This window comes from Cydia splendana, chromosome 12 (genome assembly GCF_910591565.1).
Source record: "Cydia splendana chromosome 12, ilCydSple1.2, whole genome shotgun sequence".
Taxonomy (NCBI): Eukaryota; Metazoa; Arthropoda; class Insecta; order Lepidoptera; family Tortricidae; genus Cydia; species Cydia splendana.
The window spans coordinates 13,252,375-13,273,040 of record NC_085971.1 but is presented as its reverse complement, the minus strand read 5'-3'; the positions used below and the strand labels follow the sequence as shown (position 1 = coordinate 13,273,040).

Sequence of the window (20,666 nt, the reverse complement as noted above, 5' to 3'; positions counted from 1 at the left end):
CACATCGATTATAAAACTTAGTAGGACCTAACAACATATTATACGCGCCAATCTAGGTATGTCCACCTCTACATAATTATATTGAATCATCACAACTTATAACCCACAGGCATTTAAGAGTGTCAGACCGAAGTTACGGTTTCGGCAGGTTGCGGCATAAAAATAATGTTTCGGCTAATGGTTCGGTTCGGCCGAAACTAGAGCAAACCCGAATCGAATAACTTGTAATTATGAAGAAATAGTATTTACACTTTTGTAATCAAGAATATAACAATAATTAAAAACATTAAAAGATAAAGATCTGTTAAAATATTCAATTCATATACTTTTAATATTAAAATTAAGCAAATGAAAGATGCTTTTACCATGCAACCTACACTACGTAACGTACGGTTATATTTGGCTATTGAATTATTTATTATGTATTATACGTAACCATCTAACCATAATCAGATGCACTCGTGGTAGGTATTATATATATTAGGTCATTACCTATGAAATTGGCGTTTTGTTCGGAGAATTTCAACGAAACACGAATTTCCATACAATTAATTTTGCGGATATTTTTTTGATGGCTAATTCAAACCAAACAAAATTTTTCCAGTAATTTTTGACACCTTTAAGGTATGTTTTCAATATCTCCATTTCTTGAAAATTGGTACCATTAGAAAAATATAAGTAATTTTAATACTCGAACCGACAGCACATGAAAAGACCTATTTTCAAGGCTTAATTCTGAACACTTAACAATAAAAAATAACAATTAATTGTATGTAAAATCGTTGTTTATTGAGTGCACTGTAGTTTTATTGTAATTGTGTATGTACTTTTGTAAAAAAAAAAAAACTAGGATCAGACTTATATCTATGAACAAAAACGCCAATTTCATAGGTAAGGACCTAATATTATTAAATGAGAATAGGGATGTTTTGGGTGAGCCCCATGATACGATATTTCAAAATAAGTTTTCAATTAATTTAAAGTGCTGATAACATCATAACTAATTCTAGTTTTTAATCATTACAATATGTAACATCAATAAAGTTATAGCACATTGCACTGGGCATTTATCAACTTCATGTTATTTTCAAAGAACTTTCTATTAACTCCTTGAATATTTTCATCGGCTGGGTGAAGCTCGTAGAAATAAAACGAACTAGGCAGGTACAGAAAATCTGAACGTAGGTACCTATTTAATAATTATTTCAGAGATTTTTTTTTTGATTTCTAGCAAATGGAGGTGGCACATTTTGGCCTAGCATGAGGAAATATTAAATAAATAAATAAGTAAACAAACATACTCGATAACGAAGTCCTAGAACCTGCGGCTCCTTCCGCATCCGCCGCAGATTGTCATTTGTCAAAAACATAATATCCAATGACATGCTGAAGCAAACACTTTAAAAAAACACCCGCGAAAAAATCCTTTGCGAAAACAAATCGCTAACACTTTATGTGGCCATAAAGTAAGAGTTGAAGTGCGAAGAACTTTTGAAGTATATCGAAATGCATTATCGAGAGGAGGAATGTGCGTATGCGCGCGCGCGGCGCGGACTGAGCGGCCGGCGCCGGCGGGGAAATCGCAGGAAAACTTAGTCCGCGGCGCACTCAGTCAAATCAGCACCGGAACGGGATGCCACTCACTGAATGTTGTAAATTTTACACGTAAACAAAGAACTCGTTGTGTTTGCATAGTTGTGGGCGATTATAGATAAAATTAAAATATCTTACCGATTATGAATATGAAATTTAGGATATTTCGATATTCAGATGTTTGCTCCACAATAATGCATATAAACGGCTGAACATTTAGCTGAAATTTGACTCATATCCCGGATTAGGGTGTATGGTACTGTAAAGTACTACTTTGCTGTAATTTTAACAAATCAACAAAGAATTCACGCGTTTTGTTGCATAGTTGTAGGCAATTTGCGTTACGCAGTTTTAATAGGCTGATGATACCTGAAGTTACGAAAACAAACAAAAGTAGAATAATCGGAATCCAAATCGTACCAAATTGGTACTCGATACTGATACGGCGCAGACAACAGAGCAATCACAGCCCAATTTTTGGCATTCAGCAGATCACCTCGATAACTGAGTTATGTATCAAGCTTTTCTGGAGTTTGTAACTGACATATCAATACCCTATTTCACACTAACATAATTACGTGGAAAATTTTGTAGATACACCAAAGACTTATTTGTGCACCATGGTATGGTATCAATATTGAGTAGCTTGTTATACGTTAACATAGGGCAAACGCCAGGTTGTGAAAACAGGTAATTATTTGGTGCAAGTTGCAAATAGTAGATTGTACAACAAGGGCATAAAGTGACCCATTTTTACCCGAGGCAATTTTCGCTTCGCTCAGACCAAAATAGTAGACGAGGGTAAAAATGGACATTTTACACTCTGCTTTTCACTTCGATTGCGAGGAAAATATACAAAAAATCAAATATTTTAGGTTATTTTAACGTATTTATTCAAGACTAAAGAAAATTGTTCTTAGGCCGGTCGAAGGCGCGGGGCACGCCGATCGGGAGAGCGCCGGTCGGGGGCGCGCCGGCAGAGCTGGCAGTTTGTATGGCAGAATTTGGACTTTATTGCTAAGTCAATAAGGGTCGTAATAGATGATTTTACTTTATGCTCTAGAGCATAAAATGCGATTTTATGTCGTCTACGCACTTTTTGAGCATGAGAAGTGAAAACTCTTTTATATTATTACGTTTAAACCGCAAACTTGTTTAAGGTCAGTTAGCGTACTGCGAGTAAAAGATACTGCTAGGGCTAAGTAATACCGTACTCCCTTTCCTTTCTGTGAAAACGGTGACAGTGGAAAGACCTTCAACCCTTTCACCCTACTTATATTTGTCGTATATTTGTAGAGAGTTGTAGCTGCCCCAAAGAATGGACGCACATTTTCCAACTGATGTTATTTTAAAGACGATGTAAAATAGACCTTCAAGGTTACATTATAGGCGCTAATGATAAAAGGTTTTGACCTAAATTGGTGCCAAATGGAGGTATTGTTACAATATTTCCAGTACTAATGAGTGCTGCAACGTAATTACGAGGAGAGCGCAAATGAAGTACACCAACAGAATAGATCCTGCAGCGAATGGAGAACAAGCGTTTGTGACGATACTACATAAGTTACATAACATATATAAGCAGATATATATACTTAACATTGAGTGGTAGACGGTAACTATGACTATTAAAGCCTAGAAAATGTAGTAACCTAGTTGTATGAAGGCGTTCTAATAAAAACCGGGCTAGTGCGAGTCGGACTCGCGCACGAAGGGTTCCGTACCATAATGCAAAAAACGGCAAAACAAAAAACGGTAACCCATCCAAGTACTGAGTAGTACTGACCCCACCCGACGTTGCTTAACTTCGGTCAAATATCACGTTTGTTGTATGGGAGCCCCACTTAAATCTTTATTTTATTCTGGTTTTAGTATTTGTTGTTATAGCGGCAACAGAAGTGCATCATCTGTGAAAATTTCAACTGTCTAGCTATCACGGTTCGTGAGATACAGCCTGGTGACAGACGAATGGACGGACGGACGGACGGACAGCGGAGTCTTAGTAATAGGGTCCCGTTTTACCCTTTGGGTACGGAACCCTAAAAAGTGTAGCCAAAATACGAATCTTCATCTCTTTTCCTACTGTCAAAATCGAAGGAAAGAACGATATTGCAGTGCCTGGATGGCAGTAAAATACTGTTGCCTTCTAGACTATATTGTTATTTGCAAGGGTATATGATAATGGATGTCAGTTCTGTGACTAATCATCATTATGCACTTCTTAACATTGTACATGATGTGATGGTATGACAGATTGTTGTATTGTATCGTATTGTAATGAGAAATACCTACCTACTATAGAACCATCATAATATACTCGTAAAGGAGGAATGTCGGAATTACTTACATTTAAATTATTACCTCGAATGTTCTATTCTAGGAATAAAAAAATAATAATTTCAGAATGGATTTTTCTTATTAATGACTCATGAGAGTTGAGACTACCTACCTAAAGATTTGAACTAATATTAAAATTTTATTGTCACATAGTACTGTCAACTACAAAAAAAACTGTAAGCAACAAGTAACCAATAGCTTGGAAAACGTAACTCATGTATTTTATCGGGTGAAGTTATGTTTATTGGAGAACAGAGAAAGTATAGTCAACGATAATGAGCATACCGATGAAATGTCGAGCATTCCCCACACGAATTAACCTACCGCAATGCGAGTACAATGTATCGGTACAGTCAGCGATACAATAACTGTAATAATATAACGTAGTGCGAAGGATGGAAGGATGTCTCTAGGCGAGATAACGACTCCATAGAGCGACTGGTCGTACAGACGTACAAGGAAGAGTGGAGGGAACCAGATCGCGCGGCAGATCACCTATGCGCTGGACTGACCAAATAAAATCCGCAGTGGGAAACCGCGTATCTGACTGTGCCAGACAGTCTGCCAACAGGGAGAGATGGCGGGAGATCGTGCGAAGAGCTGTGTCCGCCTCTACTACCGATGCGGACGCCTCAACGTGACCACGACGGCTCTGTCAAGAGCGATACGACAGAGAAGAAGAAGAAGTGCGAAGGAAATAGGAATACTACATTAAAATGAAAAGCTACAATACCTACTATGACGATGACCTATGGCGTTATTCATACGCGCTACAAGCCCCAATTAGGGCTGATACAAACAGACTGCAACCGGACTCCAATTTGTATGGGAACTGCACGCCGACTGAACGCCAACTGCAACTGCAGTGCCCATACAAGTTGCAGTCGATTTGCAGTCCGTCTGTATCGGCCCTTAGTTATTAATCGTTTGTCCGAACCTGTCATTTTGACTTATGTATTTGTAAGGAAGGGATAAAACATAAATTAACTAATTGAGGCTTGTAAAACTTTAATGTATAAGGGTGCTACCATTTCGTCAGGTGGTTAGTAAAGTAAAAGGTCACTGAAATATGGGACTAACGGCCCGATTCGAACTTTAAGATACGTCAGTCAATAGATCTAGAAACGATATGGATAAAAGTGACACTAATGTCGGTGTCACTTTTATCACTAGACACATCTAATCCATATCGTTTCTAGATCTATTAATTGACGTATCTTAAAGTTCGAATCGGGAAGTTAAACGGTTTCATTCAGCCGGCCTTCAACCACTCTGTAATTGATCATAATTCTTAACAACCACCTCAGTAAAACTGCATGTGTAACTTTAACGCAGATTTTTCTAGAAAATGAAATGTTACAGCTACAAAGTTTATGGTTAACGTTTCGAAATAATAACTTAACTTCGGTAATAGGCAAGTGCGTAATAATTGCTGCTCATATACCGTAATTAGCCTCATTCAAATTATAATTTACTACTACACGTAAACAGAAAAAAACTTTTACTTTCGACCCTTTGTTACCGACTAAACCTGAATTTGCAGACATGAGATGCGTAAAATAATAAATAAATAAATAAATATTGGGGACATCTTACACAGATCGACCTAGCCCCGAACTAAGCATAGCTTGTACTATGGGTACTAGGCGACGATATAAACATACTTATATACATAGTCTAATAAAACATGGTCTTCCATTCCCAGAGTGACACGGGCCTACGTCACAACAACATGGCCGCTATATATAGCGCTATCGCATATTATCATATAGCGCTGTCGCATGATGACGTAGGCCCGTGTCAGTTAGGTGACCTAGAAAAGACGGGAATGGAGTACCAGGCGGAGTATATTATTATACCATGCTTATATAGATAAATACATACTTATATACATAGAAAACAACCATGACTCAGGAACAAATATCTGTGTTCATCACACAAATAAATGCTCTTACCGGGACTCGAACCCAGGACCATCGGCTTCGCAGGCAGGGTCACCACCCACTAGGCCAGACCGGTCGTCAAATAATACAAAATATTGTGTCCGCAAATTTGACAGCTCAAGTAGATGGCTTAAGGTTAAGTGGGACTGGGAGGGACATGTCTGCCACATGCACCCTGAAAGGTGGGCCAAAATGGTTACCGAGTGGGACCCACGGAACCCCATCGATGGTGCAGGCCGGGATTGGCGGGGACGTACAAACGACAGGGTTGAGTGGAGGAAAGGAGGGGAGGCCTTTGCCCAGCAGTGGAAGACTAAACTAGGCTAACAAAAAAAAAGTACAGTACAGTCTAGTACATTATACGGTAAACAAGTTAGGTTTTCAAGCGAAAAACATTTGGCAATCCAATCCAGTGAACAAATACATGCCAGGTTATTTTTTTCTGTATTTCTCTGCATGAAAAAAGAGACAAGTAAAATTAGTGATATGAGCAAAACGCAAATAGATCGACGTAAACCGTTTCGTGCATACGAGGGTTGCACTGAAAATGTCGGGAATAGAGAAAACTGTCGCATCTAGACAGTCAATCTTTATTTTAATGCATACTTAAACTCAAACTGACCACGCATATAAATTTTCTTTTGAAAGTAATCATTCTGTAATGCACACGGCTCATAATCCCAAAGTCCTTTTTGTATGGCGATTTTGGGGCCTTAGTGGTTTTGTATGAAATTCGTGGAGTAGCCAACGGAATTGAAGTTTTTTTTACATATATATATATATAAAAGATTTTTTTACTGTTGTCATATGAATCTTTAGGAATGTTGAAATCTGCCGATATGCAACTTTTTTGGCAGTCTTTTTAATTAACAGCACAAATGCGATTTAAATTTTTGACGTCGCTTTGGAATGACATGCTTCTTTAAGATCACCCATGGTATAAAATGAAAGTGACTTTCATATTTAATTTTAACTGCAAACGAGCGTACGATGAACTCTAGTTCATAAAAAAATAACAGAAGCCCATTGTAACTTTTATTTGTTCGCTGAGGGCATATTGAAAACCGTTTAAAAATATGATCCGAAAAATCACTTGGCCAAAAATTCAAATAATGTTCGACATACAATTTTCAAATTGCCAGTAATTCTTAAATACAAATGACAACCAAATGGAATATACCTTAAAAGTTTTATAAAGAGTTACATTTTTATAAATTATATGCCTGTTTCTATTATGTTATTTCTAAGTGTCCCATTCCCGAATCTTTCAGTGCGACCCTCGTAGTGTTGCATTGCTATTGATAGTAAAGATTATATTTACCAAACAATGGCATTGTAGCACTGGTATTGCACAAATGTAGCTTGCTAGATCATACAAACAAATACCGTGTTTAGGGCACGGTAAACAAATAATACAAACATTACGTCAAAATTGCAGTCATAAAATACGACACTCTCTTTACTTAGTAAAATCATTATTTTGGTCAGAATACACAATGCACCAACAATTATAATAAAAATATGCCATCCGGGGCCAAGACACAATCGTGTAACGTAAACGGCGGTTGAAACTCCAGGGTGCGTAGCCAACGTGCAATCGTTAACGCTCCGTAGCCAACGAAACGCAACTGTCACTGTCGTACTAGTGTAGATGAGTATTAGAAACGATTGGTATAGATATAATTTTTTGAACTGAGCTTGTTCACTTACCTGTACTAACAATGGCATTGTATTATAAGAATCCTATTATCTGCTTTTGTTCTCGTAGGCGCCAAACAATTTACTTACAAAATAAGTTAGAAGTACAGTGTATGTATACTGAATTTTAAACCTTATTCCTTGTTGAATGGGGTTAAAATGGTCTAAAAAGATAATATCATATTCAATCTTTTGTAAAGTGAGTGTCGATGGTTGTTAAATGCAAAAAAAGTTATGTTAGCCATTATTTAGTTAGTGTATTTTGTAGTCTATTGTATAAAGAAATAGAGTCGTTAATCTATACTAACTTTTCAAGGCGGTTATAATCTGCTTTTACTACAAGGTGGTTATCCTAATTTGTAGTTTACCACTCAATGGTATTTGTATTCTTGAGACTCTTTGAGTAAACTAGCTCAGATCGTAAAATTCACACTATACGTTGGCTACGCGCCCCTGTAATGTAAGGAAAAGATCACGTGACTTTTCGTTAGAAGCTGTTATCCCGATACAATTTTACTTTTCGATTTGTATCTGTCGCTAACGATTTTCATCTTGACTACGGCACCAGATCCGTTGGTCTACTGATCTGATAATACGCTCAATTACAAGCAATTGCAATTTTAAGTATGACACACAAAAAGCCTTTCATCCAAGTAATAATTGTGGCCATTACAATAGCATGCACCATTTAATGTATAATTGTGATGTTTGCCCAGATCTCACGCGGTCGATGAAGCGAGAAACTATGGCTGATAACCGATGGAAATATGATAATTAGGATGGAATTTTATCTAGTTATGGCTAATCGCTGGTAAAGCGTTATGATATTTTGTATTGTGTTGTATTTGTAATCTTGTAGCATTTTTGTGGGGCGTAGTTTAGTTAAGTAGCGGATCAGGCAATTTCAAAGGAGTTTGAACCTCAACAACTCGGCTACGAAATAAGAGATGTTAAAATTTAGAACACGTCATCCATAATATAACCTAAGATCGACTACTTCGAATTTAACACTCTGAATAAAAGAAGATCTTAATTCTTTACATTTTGTATAATATACCTACACGGTGGCTAAAAAATAACTAACTGCATTCTCGTTGCCAGGGAGGTTTTGGGATTATACTGAGCAAATTTTACTATGGGACCAACCCCGAAATCGCGAAAAAAAAATTACCCTTCCATAGAAAATGGACCAGCCAAAATGTATGAAAACTTTTTTTTCGCGAATTTGGGGTTGGTCCCATAGTAAAAGTTGCTCAGTATAATCCCAAAACCCACCTGACAACGGAAATGCAGTCATTTTTTAGCCACCCTGTATATTAGATTTTTTTTTTCTTATTTATATTATTAATCTCTTTATTCATCATATTTCTTAGGCTAGGGTTTTTGTAATATGAAGATAAAAGTAAAATATAAAAACACTTACAAAACAATAAAAAATACATATAAACACATTATAAAAAACCTAACCTAGGGTGCCGCCAGCAGCGGGGCAAGGCCCAAGCTACCGGTGGTCAGGGCTGCAGAGAGAGGAACCGACGTACTATCCGCGCCGTGTCCAAGATCACCGCCTTCTGCATCTGTCCCTTGATCCAACCACCTAGCGAGAGTCTCTCGAGATGTTGGTCGAGACTCTTCGCTATTAAACCGTTCACTGAAACGACTATCGGGACAATGATCGTCGAATCAACATCCCACATGGCGGTTATCTCGTGAGCCAAGTCTAGGTTCTTACTGGACTTGTCCTTCTCGGCCTTCACGAGATTCTCATCATGGGGGATGGTGATGTCAACGAGCACGGCCCGACGTTGCGATCGATCTATTATCACAATATCAGGCTTATTGGCTACAATAGTCCTGTCAGTGATGATTATAGATGGGTAACTACCCGGGTAAATACCCGAGAGCGGGTATTTACCCGGTAAATACCCGATATTTACCTACCCGCGGGTAAATACGCGGGTATTTTCGTTTTTCTTCTAATTTGATGTGTTTAATGGTATGTGAGTATAAATAAGATTAATTTAAGTATTTTTTTATGGGTAAGTAATATAAGACATAATAATTTATACTCTAATATTCATATTATATACGCTCATATTGTATAAGTTTGTTTTGTATACCGTTCAAGGTGTATAACGAACGTTAGATATAACATCAAAATATCTATTTTTGTTAAGTATAACGTTATTAAAGTATAATATCATTGTATATAACGATCATTATGTATAATGTTCATAATATCTCAGATTTATAATGTATATTACTCAATACATCTAACACCAAAATGCATAATGCTCGTATAGAATAGAATAGAATAGAATAGAATAGAATAGAATAGAATAGAAATAGTTTATTCGTGGCATAAAAAATTGGTAACAGACAAAAGAGAAAAAAAGAAGAACGAAAATTAAAATTTACACTTAACATTACAACACATATCATTACATAACAGAACAAGCATAGAATAACCTAACCTAACCTACTTTTCTAGCAGCAGTTTGTTTTCTGTAGGGGTCGCAGTTCTAACCTAACCTAACCTACTTTTCTAGCAACAGTTTGTTTTCTGTAGGGGTCGCAGTTCTAACCTCACCTAACCTACTTTTCTGGCAGCAGTTTGTTTCCTGTAGGGGTCGCAGTTCTAACCTAACCTAACCGACTTTTCTGGCAGCAGTTTGTTTTCTGTAGGGGTCGCAGTTCTAACCTAACCTAACGTACTTTTCTGGCAGCAGTTTGTTTTCTGTAGAGGTCGCAGTTCTAACCTAACCTAACCTACTTTTCTGGCAACAGCATGTTTTGTATAGGGGTAGGAGTTATAACCTATTTAGTATATCATACGCTATTATATTTTATAATCATTATACTAAAAGATAGTATATACTATGATCGATATACGTTATGTATGTTATATAAACTGAATTTATAGTATTTGAGTGTTATATAAAAAATCATTATACAAAATGAGTATTATGTTAAATGACCGTTATTACTAATAAAAATATTGATTTTGATGTTATAGCAAACGTTCATTATATCTTGTGAACGTTATTAATATGAAATTATATATTATGTAGTTATATCTCGTGGGACGCACCCTTTTTTTATAATGTTACATAAAATGTATGTTCAAACTAAGTACGAAAAGGTTGCTATGAGGTGAAGTTCGATTTTAAGATATCAGTACAATTATGAAAATCGTGTAAAATCATTCCCTGGGTTCCGGAAATGTTTTAAAACGCTTTTAATATACACTAGAAAGATGAAAATAAAGACTACTTATGAATGATAATAAAAAAAAATTGTGCAGTATCACAACTTGGGAAGATCATAAGTCAAATACAGTTAGTTTTAGGACAAAAATGTATATAACCTTTTTTGTAGAAAATTATGTCTACTTTAGTTTGTACATACAACACTTTTCGATATTAATGACAGATTCCAAGTTATATGAAAAAGTTCACTTTTACCCCCCTCCCCGCAATCACACCCCTGCCGACCGAAGTTGGAATGTGTATTATCAACGTATAAGTACGATAATTTACTCGAATCTAAAAAAAATACTCTTATGAGGGCCTTTTTTTAATATTTATCAAAATTGTACTAAAAATTCCTTAGTTACAACTGCAAGTTTCACTAAACCATTTCATTTTAAATGACACACAATAATTACAACCATTAACTCGGTTTATATCTCCACTTTAACACAAATCGACATGTGCAACAAGAAATGAATCTACCCGTCCATTTGGGTAGATACGGGTAAATACCGGGTAGATGGGTATTTACCGGGTATTTACCTGGGTGGGTAAATTGGGTAAATACCCGCGACCCATCTCTAGTGATGATAGATCGATCCCAATAGAGCGTGGCACGCACGACCATTCTCGAGAACAGGCGCAGGTGAGTACTTGTAGTACGGTACTTCGCGGTCCACAAGGCCATATAGAAGAGCAAGTTGCTGGTGAATAATCCTGGCTACGAGGTTATGTCTGTGCAAGTACTCGCCGTTAGCAAGATGAGAACAACCGGAAATGATATGCCTGAGTGACTCTCCGGGACGGCGGCATGCCCGACAAATGTCGACCGTACCGTCCTTCAGGATATATTTCCGATAGTTGTTCGTCATCATCACTTCGTCTGCAATTGCACAGGCAAAACCCCCGGTTTCTCCGAAGAGGTCCCCGAATCGTAACCAGTTCACCGACGCGAGCAGGTCCACATCGGGTCCCGTGAGGGCCTTGTAGAACCGCCCGTGTAGCACCTTACTCTCCCATGCCGCCTTGCGATCCGCAGTACTTAGTACCACAGGTTTGCGCCAGTTCTCGTTTGCCAAGGAAAGCGGCGTGAGGTTCCTATCTACTGCCACCACATCACGATGCATCCCACACTCGTTGTTAAGGAAATAGTTCCTGAGATTGTACACCTCGCGGTTATGGAGATCCTTGGCGTTTAGGAAGCCTCGGCCTCCACACTTCCGTGGGATGTACAATCTCATAACTGACGAGCGTGGGTGTAGCATGCGATGTGTGGTGAGCAGTGATCGGACCCTGCGATCCAGGGCGTCCAGCTCGGTCTGAGTCCACCTTAGTATGCCAAAGGAGTATGTGAGTAGGGGCATTACTCAGGCGTTGAAGGCGCGCACTTTGTTGCCACCTGACAAAAGACTGTTAAGGACTTTTGTGAGATGACTGAAAAAGCGCTCCTTCACCGACCGTCTAATACCCAACGACTGTGACATACAAAGGTATTTATAGGTTTCTGATTCAGAGATATATCTGAAAGACATTGTCTCAGACAGTTGTAAATTTGTTGAATTTACAACCCTCCCCCGCTGTACATAACGCACATTTATCGACACCAGACTCCATGTTGATGGCACTACTGAAGACTTCCGTGGTTTTCAGTAGCTCCGACAGGTCTTGGCTATTTGGTGCAAATAATTTGAGGTCATCCATGTACAGAAGGTGAGAAATGACTTCACCCTCTCTCCGAAGCCGGCAACCTAGTCCCAAATCCTTCAGCAGGGTGCTAAGGGGATTCAAAGCTAGGCAGAACCACAGGGGACTCAGACTGTCGCCCTGAAAAATTCCTCGCTCAATCCTTATAAAATCCTGCAGGCCAGGGCGGTCATCCCTGCCTCCTGGTTGACGAAGGACTGTGGTCCACTGTCTCATACACGCGCTTAGGAAGGCTCTCAAAGCTGCATCAACTTTATACAACTCTAAGACCCTCCCCATATTATTAATTATTATTATGAAACATATTATTACAGTACAACAAATATTATTACACGATTTAAAGCACTTAAAACTAATTATTTCTACTTAAACCTAAACATGCTACAATTACGTTAAAACTAAAACATAACTAAATGTAAAATACCTCCCCTAACTCACCCGCTTCCGGGAAACTCCCCAAAATGCTAGCGGGATTCCCCCTCTGAATCGCCAGGCCTAGCCTCTGAGCAAAGAACGAGCCCGCTCTCGGGTCGCCTGAGACGCCTACCAATCGAGCCGACACTTCCTTTACTAATTTTTTGGTGTCGGTCGACCAAGGACCCAATGTTTCCACTGCAAGCGCCGCAAACTCGTATTCGTTCGCTAAGAACGCATACTTGCGGCGCTTCAGTGTCTGTGCTTGGTCCGCGGCTGTCCCAGGCTTCCGAGCAGACCCCTCAACGTGGGACGGGGCCAGCGTATCGACGCAGGTAGCGTCCCACGCTAAGGGGCGTCCCAAGCTCCATGGCACGAGAGTGCAGCCGTCAGGTCTCTTGCCGTCAGCCGCCGAGAGGCCTGACGGCTCCAAAGTCGCGGGAAGAGAGGCAGTGCTGAGGGCGCGGCGGATTAAATCATTTAGAGTAGAATGCCTGTAAAAACGACCAGCGCTCATCCTGCAGTGCAGGCCATGCCGTCCTAAAGTGTCCACCGGTTGGGCGCAGCGACTGCACGCATGGGCCTCACAAATTTTCATGCCCAGACGAAGGCAAACCGCGATTTCCAGAGCATTCGGTTCTAGTGCGGTGCCGAGATTGCGCGATGGGAGCGCGTGCAGCCAATACCCCGACTCCTTTTCCGACACAGCCAAGAGTCTAGCTCGCTCATGGTGGTCACGGGATTCCTCAACGAGGTGTTGGTGTCGCATCTTAACGTTGATAATGTCCCACGCTGCCTGGCTTGACTTATCCTCCGGGACTAGGTCGACAACATGGTCAGCCCTCCAAGCAAATTCGGCCTCTGTCAGGCACGACACCGACACGTCAGCGGTTGCAGGGATACGTAGAATACCGCCGACGAGAGGGAGTGTGCTGTAGGCAGATGACAAAAACGCTGGGAGCGCTAGATCCGCCGTCAACCGGATACCGAGCCCACCAAACTTTATCGGGAGGGAAGCCTGAGACCAACTAGAGGGAGTAAAATTTAAATTCAGAATTTTACCAACCGCCTCTTTCAGAATACGATCAACGTTTGCCGTAATCATGGGAAATTTCCAGACAGGGGCGCAGCGGAGAATATACATAAAACGCGGCGAGAATAGACAAAGGCGCAAAATGTACATTGCCATGTGCGGGTTAATTGTGACCTTAGATCCTATAGACGCCGGTATAGATTCCTCTAAAATCGGGGCTCCCAGAAGCATGAGGGTGGCGCGAGACAAAATGGATATGTTTGGTGTGAGCTATTAGAATTACGTAATTTCAAATATATAAACTCTCACAAGATAAGTTCTACAGATTTACAGTATCGTTATAAACATAATTAAACTAGCAGTAGTAATTGACTGTAAGAGTTCGCACGCAACAGTGATCGCAACCAAATCGGCACCAATTGCTGTATTTCGACAGGCACGATTTAATCGCCTACAATAAACCTAGGTAATGCAACGTCTAGGCTTAATAGAACGTTTTATAGTTGCACCATTGTCCAAGTTTCCATTTGATCGTAGCTACTTTGTCATAAATTCTCAAGCATTTCTACGCAACTGCATATCCTTCAACAAAATCTAGGACTCACTACATATATAGTTAAAGATGGTTAGGGTGATAGTATTCCACTTGTCCAAGATCTTTGTCCAATGTGTATTTGCGTCTCACATCTTGGACAAGTGGAATATCACCCTAAAGGGTTCTTAACAGATCCACAAGATGGAGTACCTATATAAGACAACTCGTGGTCACGACACATCAGCCGTATTCGAACAATGAGATACGTCAAATAGAATATTGAAACGATATGGTCAAAATTGACGTTTCTTCAAACAAAAACGTCACTTTTGACACTTGTTTGACACTGACATATCCAATCCATATCGTTTCAATATCTAGTATTTGACGTATCTCATTGTTCGAATACGGCTGATAGTTGTTACTATTCAGATTAATTTAGATGGGAGCGCGACCGCTTATTTTAGTTGCGTCTACGTTTAAGTCTTGTACATTATATTAATGTAAATTACTTAATAAAAATATTTACTAAAATGTAGGGATGAAAAAGGACTTCTATAGTATAAAATGGTGTAGGATAAAAAACAGTGGTGACTGGTGCTGCTCGCGGCGTAGCATTATACGAGTCAAACACGTCTGTTGGTCATACCCTTGATGTAGTGTTTAATTTACTGTGTAAATGGTACGTCAACGACTTGACTATTAATACAGCTCATTAAAGCGAAACGCATAAGAGACATCACTGCGTATAAGCTACCGTATTTCAAGTTTTATTTGCGTATTAAACGAACGTTATTGCATACAATGTTGTAAAACTACAATGGTGTAAATCCGTCCGATAGCAAATGCATCAACGTCCGTGCCAATTAGGTAGTGGCTTGTCACGCACAGATGACCAAAGAATTTGAACACCGTAGTACATACGCAGTCTATAGCGTGAATGTTCCAATTTCATTTCATGGTTTTTCTTTATATCCGTTAGTCGTAAATTTTACGAGAAACTATTTAGGTTAAGAGTGTAATTATGATAGTGTTAATTAAAATGAGTAAAGAATGTATTTCCATTTCTTATTGAGTACGGAACAAGCAAACCAGCGTTAATATGGTCTCGAGATACGCGATAGCTAGGCGTAATAGGAGTGCGCTTAAATTATGTACTTAGCTTGCGTGCTAAGCGTTTGAAATAACATGCCTGTACTTTTTATTACATTTTCTTCGTCTTAATTTTCAGAGATAATAGAGCAATGATAGACTTTCAATATATTATAAAATAAAGAGCAGTATGACTATGATGCCACACGTTACTTTTACAGTACATATGGTCCTACTTTCCCGCACAAGTGTACCTATGTCAAAAGTTTAAAGGGCCATATGTAGTACTGTAAAACGTTGTACGATACACGTGCGAATAGGTAATTCGCAACTCATGTCGATTTAAAACACTCCCTTCTGTCGTGTTTTAATTTATCGCCACTCGTTTCGAATTTCCTCTTTTCCGCACTTGTATCGTAAATAACTATTTTGTTTGTTTCACGCGCACTAAAAAAACTCTTACAGTCAGTTGCATTATGTCTTTAAACAATTGTATATTATGGGCCGATATGTAATGACCAAATTTTAAGGGTCAGTTAATTTGCTGTAAGCATTTCTAAGAAATCAAAATCTCATCATCATTTCAGCCTTTTATCGCCCTCTGTTTACTGTAGGCCTCTTTTCGAGTTCGCCACTTGTCCCAACCCTGAGCTAATCTCATCCAGCTGGCGAACGATGGACTGGGTTACGCTCCTGAGAAAGCAAAAGTCAATTTTTGACAACGCACGCGTGAAAGAGACAATTGAGACAATCACTGTTATACGGCGTCTTGTAGACAAGCGCGTTGTAAGCAATTTTACTTACTAACTTTAGAATTCGTAAACTTGTAAACAAGATACCCTTACCTTTCCTCGTACTAATTACAGTTTCGATAACAACCTCTACAGTCGCTCATCCGCGATGCGGATTTGCTCAATGTACAGATTAATAACTGAGATAACCTCATATCTCATCCGGGCTCATATTGTTAAAATACTCGTACTAACACGAATACTTCATTGAACTTTTATCGACTTTATGTCGCTGCGGTAAGGCTTATGAATGATCAATTGAAAGTGTTTACGATAGTACAATTAATTTAATTAACACGCTACACTCCGTTGAGTTAACTAAACCTTAGTTTTAAGCAATTAACGTACTAAAACAGAGTATTTACATATTTTTAAGGTACAAATTTAATGAACGTAGAATTAATTAATGAGAAGATCTGGTTATGTTTGTAGATTAAATTGTCGTTATCATATAACGCCTGACGATTAAATGCACTGGAATTAAATTCGACTTTTTGGCATAGTCAACGGCAATCTTATAAATAAAAAATCTACTCGTCGACTGTAACTCTTGAATTAAGATTTCTTATACCAAACTGCATTTGGGTACTTTTAATGTATGGGCTCCCAACTCAACTATAATATTCAATGTTGTCAGAAAAAAGACTCGTACAGCACAGACACTATATCTCATAAATTATGACGTAGCGTGCCGCGTTTTCCCTTTCACGGTGATCATTAGTTTTTCACAGGGGCGGTTTTTCCGCGGGAAAGTTGAAAGCGGAATAATTTCCTAGTGACGCACTTACACTATGGGCACGAGATGGATGTCAATTATGATAATTTTAATTACGTGTGCTCGATGTTGCGTGGTGTGTTTACCTCGCTGATTGCTGGGCGATGTGAGTGAGTAAAGCGAGTGAGGTTCGCAAAACGTTTAAGATAGATGTTTTAAGTTAAAAGAATATGAACTCCGTAACAAATCAATGGTGCTCAAGCAATGAGATATATTCTAACTTATCCTTGAATAACACGTTAATATGGACAACATTGGATTAGAATTTTATGGCCCGGAATTTGCTCGGAAAGCCATACCCTCACTCCAACTCATGAATACCTACCAGACAATGATCAGAGGGCCTACCGCGAACCACGTTCGACGTGTTGCCTCTCTCTCGCACTTGTAAATTGGTACGTAAGTGTCACAGGGAGGCAACACGTCAAACGCGTGGCAGGACTGTCAAATATTGATAGGATGATCAAATCAAATTGCCCACAACAAACAAAAATGGCACGTCCCATACGTTTCGGATACTCATTTATTTTCGTGATTTCGTGGGTGGTCTAAAGCCGATATCACAAAGGCATAGTAGACATGATCAGCCGATGAGCCGAAATGTATGAAATTGTTTCCCAGGATTTCGTGGTCGGTCACATCCTAAAAGTTGTTCAATATCACCTAGGTATAAATTTTGCCAGTATGGTTACAACAGTTCAAGAAACACCCTATATGTTCCGCGAAAATTATTCACATCATTCAACGATGCATGCGCTGGCATACTAAGTCGAAAATATGTGACGTCTCACGAGTAAAGGTACCTTATGGCGGTTGGCGCTTACGCTATTATTGACGCCGCTCCAATATTATTGCGGCGCTATGCGGCGTAAGCGCCAGCCGCCATAAGGTACCTTTTGCCGTGGAACGTCACAAATTATAACCTTACCCACACACGAGCACCAAATAATCAGAGCTCATTCTTAAAATGGTTCGTCTAAAATAGTCTAAATCAATCGCTATATGAGCGTTGCAAGCAACGTCGCTGTTGCATGGTCATGTTATGGGTAATATAGAACACGCTTTAATTACTAGAGCAGACCTAATGTTCCGTTGCTACCATTTGTTAGTCACAACAGTTAGAACGAGGTATGCGCGGCATGCATTGTTTCTTGTTTGACAAACAGTCCGTAGAAATTAACAGAATTAAGAAAAGTCCTAGTGCAGAAAACTCCCATTTACGGATCGCCGTCGAGCATTCGTGGCGCATAAATACAATAATAAATGTGGTATAATGCGATAAGTTAAAATAATCCCCTGATTCCAAAGCTCCTTATGCTGGGGCCACACTTTCGACAAATCGTGCATATAGAACGAGTCTTGGCAGGACTGTTGAAAGCCATATATTGTCACTCACATTTTATTCAGTTACCCGTTTCGTATACCTATACTATAGATGGTTTTTCAAATTTGCCGCCTTTTTCTACTGACAAGATCTGCTTGACCAACTATAAATTGGTTTGTTCAGTGTTTCGAGATCCCGACGGGTTGGCACTGATCTGTCACGACAACGCAAGGTCTGATATACTGCGATTAAAGTGGGTACAAAGTCTAGCACCCAAATAAACTGCTTGTTTCCACTCTAGTGCTTCGTAAAACCCTATTCACCTGTATTTCTTTAGCGCCTGAAGAAACAAAATAGCAAAGCTGTTTTAGAAGCGTTTTCTTTATTATTCAGGCTGTAACGTTGGAATATCGAAGATTTTTTTTTTCACTAACTAAAATGTATTACTCGGTACCACTTCATTCATATGAACAAGAGTAACATGAAATTCCTACGTGTACAGTGAGCTGCGGAGAAAAGAGACCCCCCTGCATAGAAGTTTGTATGCAAAGATGCTAAGCGAATTGATGAACCTATTGATGACTGAAACAAGCTCAAAATTAACACCGAGCTGAGCAATTCGATAGACCACTACGCATGACAAGATAAATAAAAGTAGGTATTACATCTATTACATCAATACTCAAAAGTGTGGACTGGACTTTATACCATAAGAGGGTTTACATACCTGCATATCGTCGTCGACGACTGAATCGAAGGTCTCCCTCAGGCGCGCTTCACCTCGCGCGTCCGCCTTGGCCGCCATTTGCTTTTCGCGTAGAGACGTGCGTCGGACGGACCGGACACTGCAAGGAAATGGAGCGTTAATAGGGTATTATACTGTATTTAAAATAAATTATTTTATACCATGCATGAAATAAAGCACCAGATAATTAAATATTAGAAAAACACAGATAGGGGTTATTTTTAAACACAAGTTCTATTTAATAAATCGGATAGAAATATAAATAGTAGGTGAGTTGACAGTGACGTCACGATGTAATGTTTCATATATATTCCATATAAGCAAATCGTTTTGACGGTTCTAAAAAAGTAACTGATTTGACTAATAGGAAAATACCCTATTGAACAGTATTTTCACCATCCGGAAACGTGGAGAGTATAGGGCCACCCCACACTAGCGTCTCTCGAGCATCGGCGTCTAGTCAACTCTATGGCTGCTGCTCGACGCAATCTTGACGCAACTGCGCAGCAACGCCATTTTCTATAACGCTGATTAGACGCCGACGCTCGAAAGACGCTAGTGTGGGGTGGCTATGGTTATATTGGTTTTATGACTTAACATTTTAGGTTGTATTTTAAAAAGCCTCGGGTGAGTACGTACCGGCTGCTGCTGGCGGTGGAGGAGGAGCGGCGCGCGCCGGCGCGGCGCTCGGAGGGGAGGGCGCGGCGCCGGTGCTCCTCCTGCTCGGCGGCCAGCCGCACGATGCGCAGCCGCATCTCGCCCTCCTCGCAGATGTCTGGGACAAACGATTATGAGTCTTATTGGAAACGGAATAAATCCAAATTTAGGTACCGTTGACCGCCATAGACGTCGGCTGACGCGCACGGCTCCAACCCAACGCCACGCCGGAATGCTGGTAAGTTAGGGCTCATTTAGACGACGCGAGAACGCGCATGCGAGTTTCATTACTTTACGGGTTTCGATCGGTCGGGTGAATTGGACGTAACCAACAGTCCGCAATGTAACCAAAATCGCATACAAGTTCGCGCGCCGTCTAAATCAGCCCTTATATTGGCCTGTAGTCGCGCGCATCATTTGATATCTCTGACTGTCAAGAACTGCAAATACTGCATACAAAGTTTTAAGTACCGAACCATTCAACACAATTTAATTTGACGAATATTTTACAATAGGGGCATTTCATATGAAGCGGACAGGAAAAAAAATGAGGTTCCCGAATTTGTTTATATTTGGTTTAGTTCTTCTTCTAGTAGGTATAAAACCGGACGCCAAATATTTTTTATATATGACGTTTATTATAAAAATTATGAGCTTTTCAAAAATGACCGTAATTGAAATTCCGATTTTTTGAAACTCGAATATCGAATAATTATAATATATAACTTATTATTAAACCAAGCGTTTTGTATAGAATTTTTAATGATCTTTTCA

The 20,666-nt window shown here is 39.5% G+C and overlaps 1 protein-coding gene across 4 annotated transcripts in view; it reads right to left on the bottom strand.

Annotated features, from left to right (window-relative positions):
* Positions 1-20,666, bottom strand: part of LOC134795584 (protein phosphatase 1 regulatory subunit 16A) — an 80,306-nt gene that overhangs the window by 10,272 nt on the left and 49,368 nt on the right. For all 4 annotated transcript variants that reach the window (XM_063767475.1, XM_063767476.1, XM_063767473.1 and 1 more), the window contains exons 7-8: positions 19,875-20,010; positions 19,218-19,335 (exon numbers count right to left, since the gene is read on the bottom strand). In XM_063767475.1, coding sequence (XP_063623545.1) covers positions 19,218-19,335; positions 19,875-20,010 — 254 coding nt within the window. The remainder of the gene's footprint in view (positions 1-19,217; positions 19,336-19,874; positions 20,011-20,666) is intronic.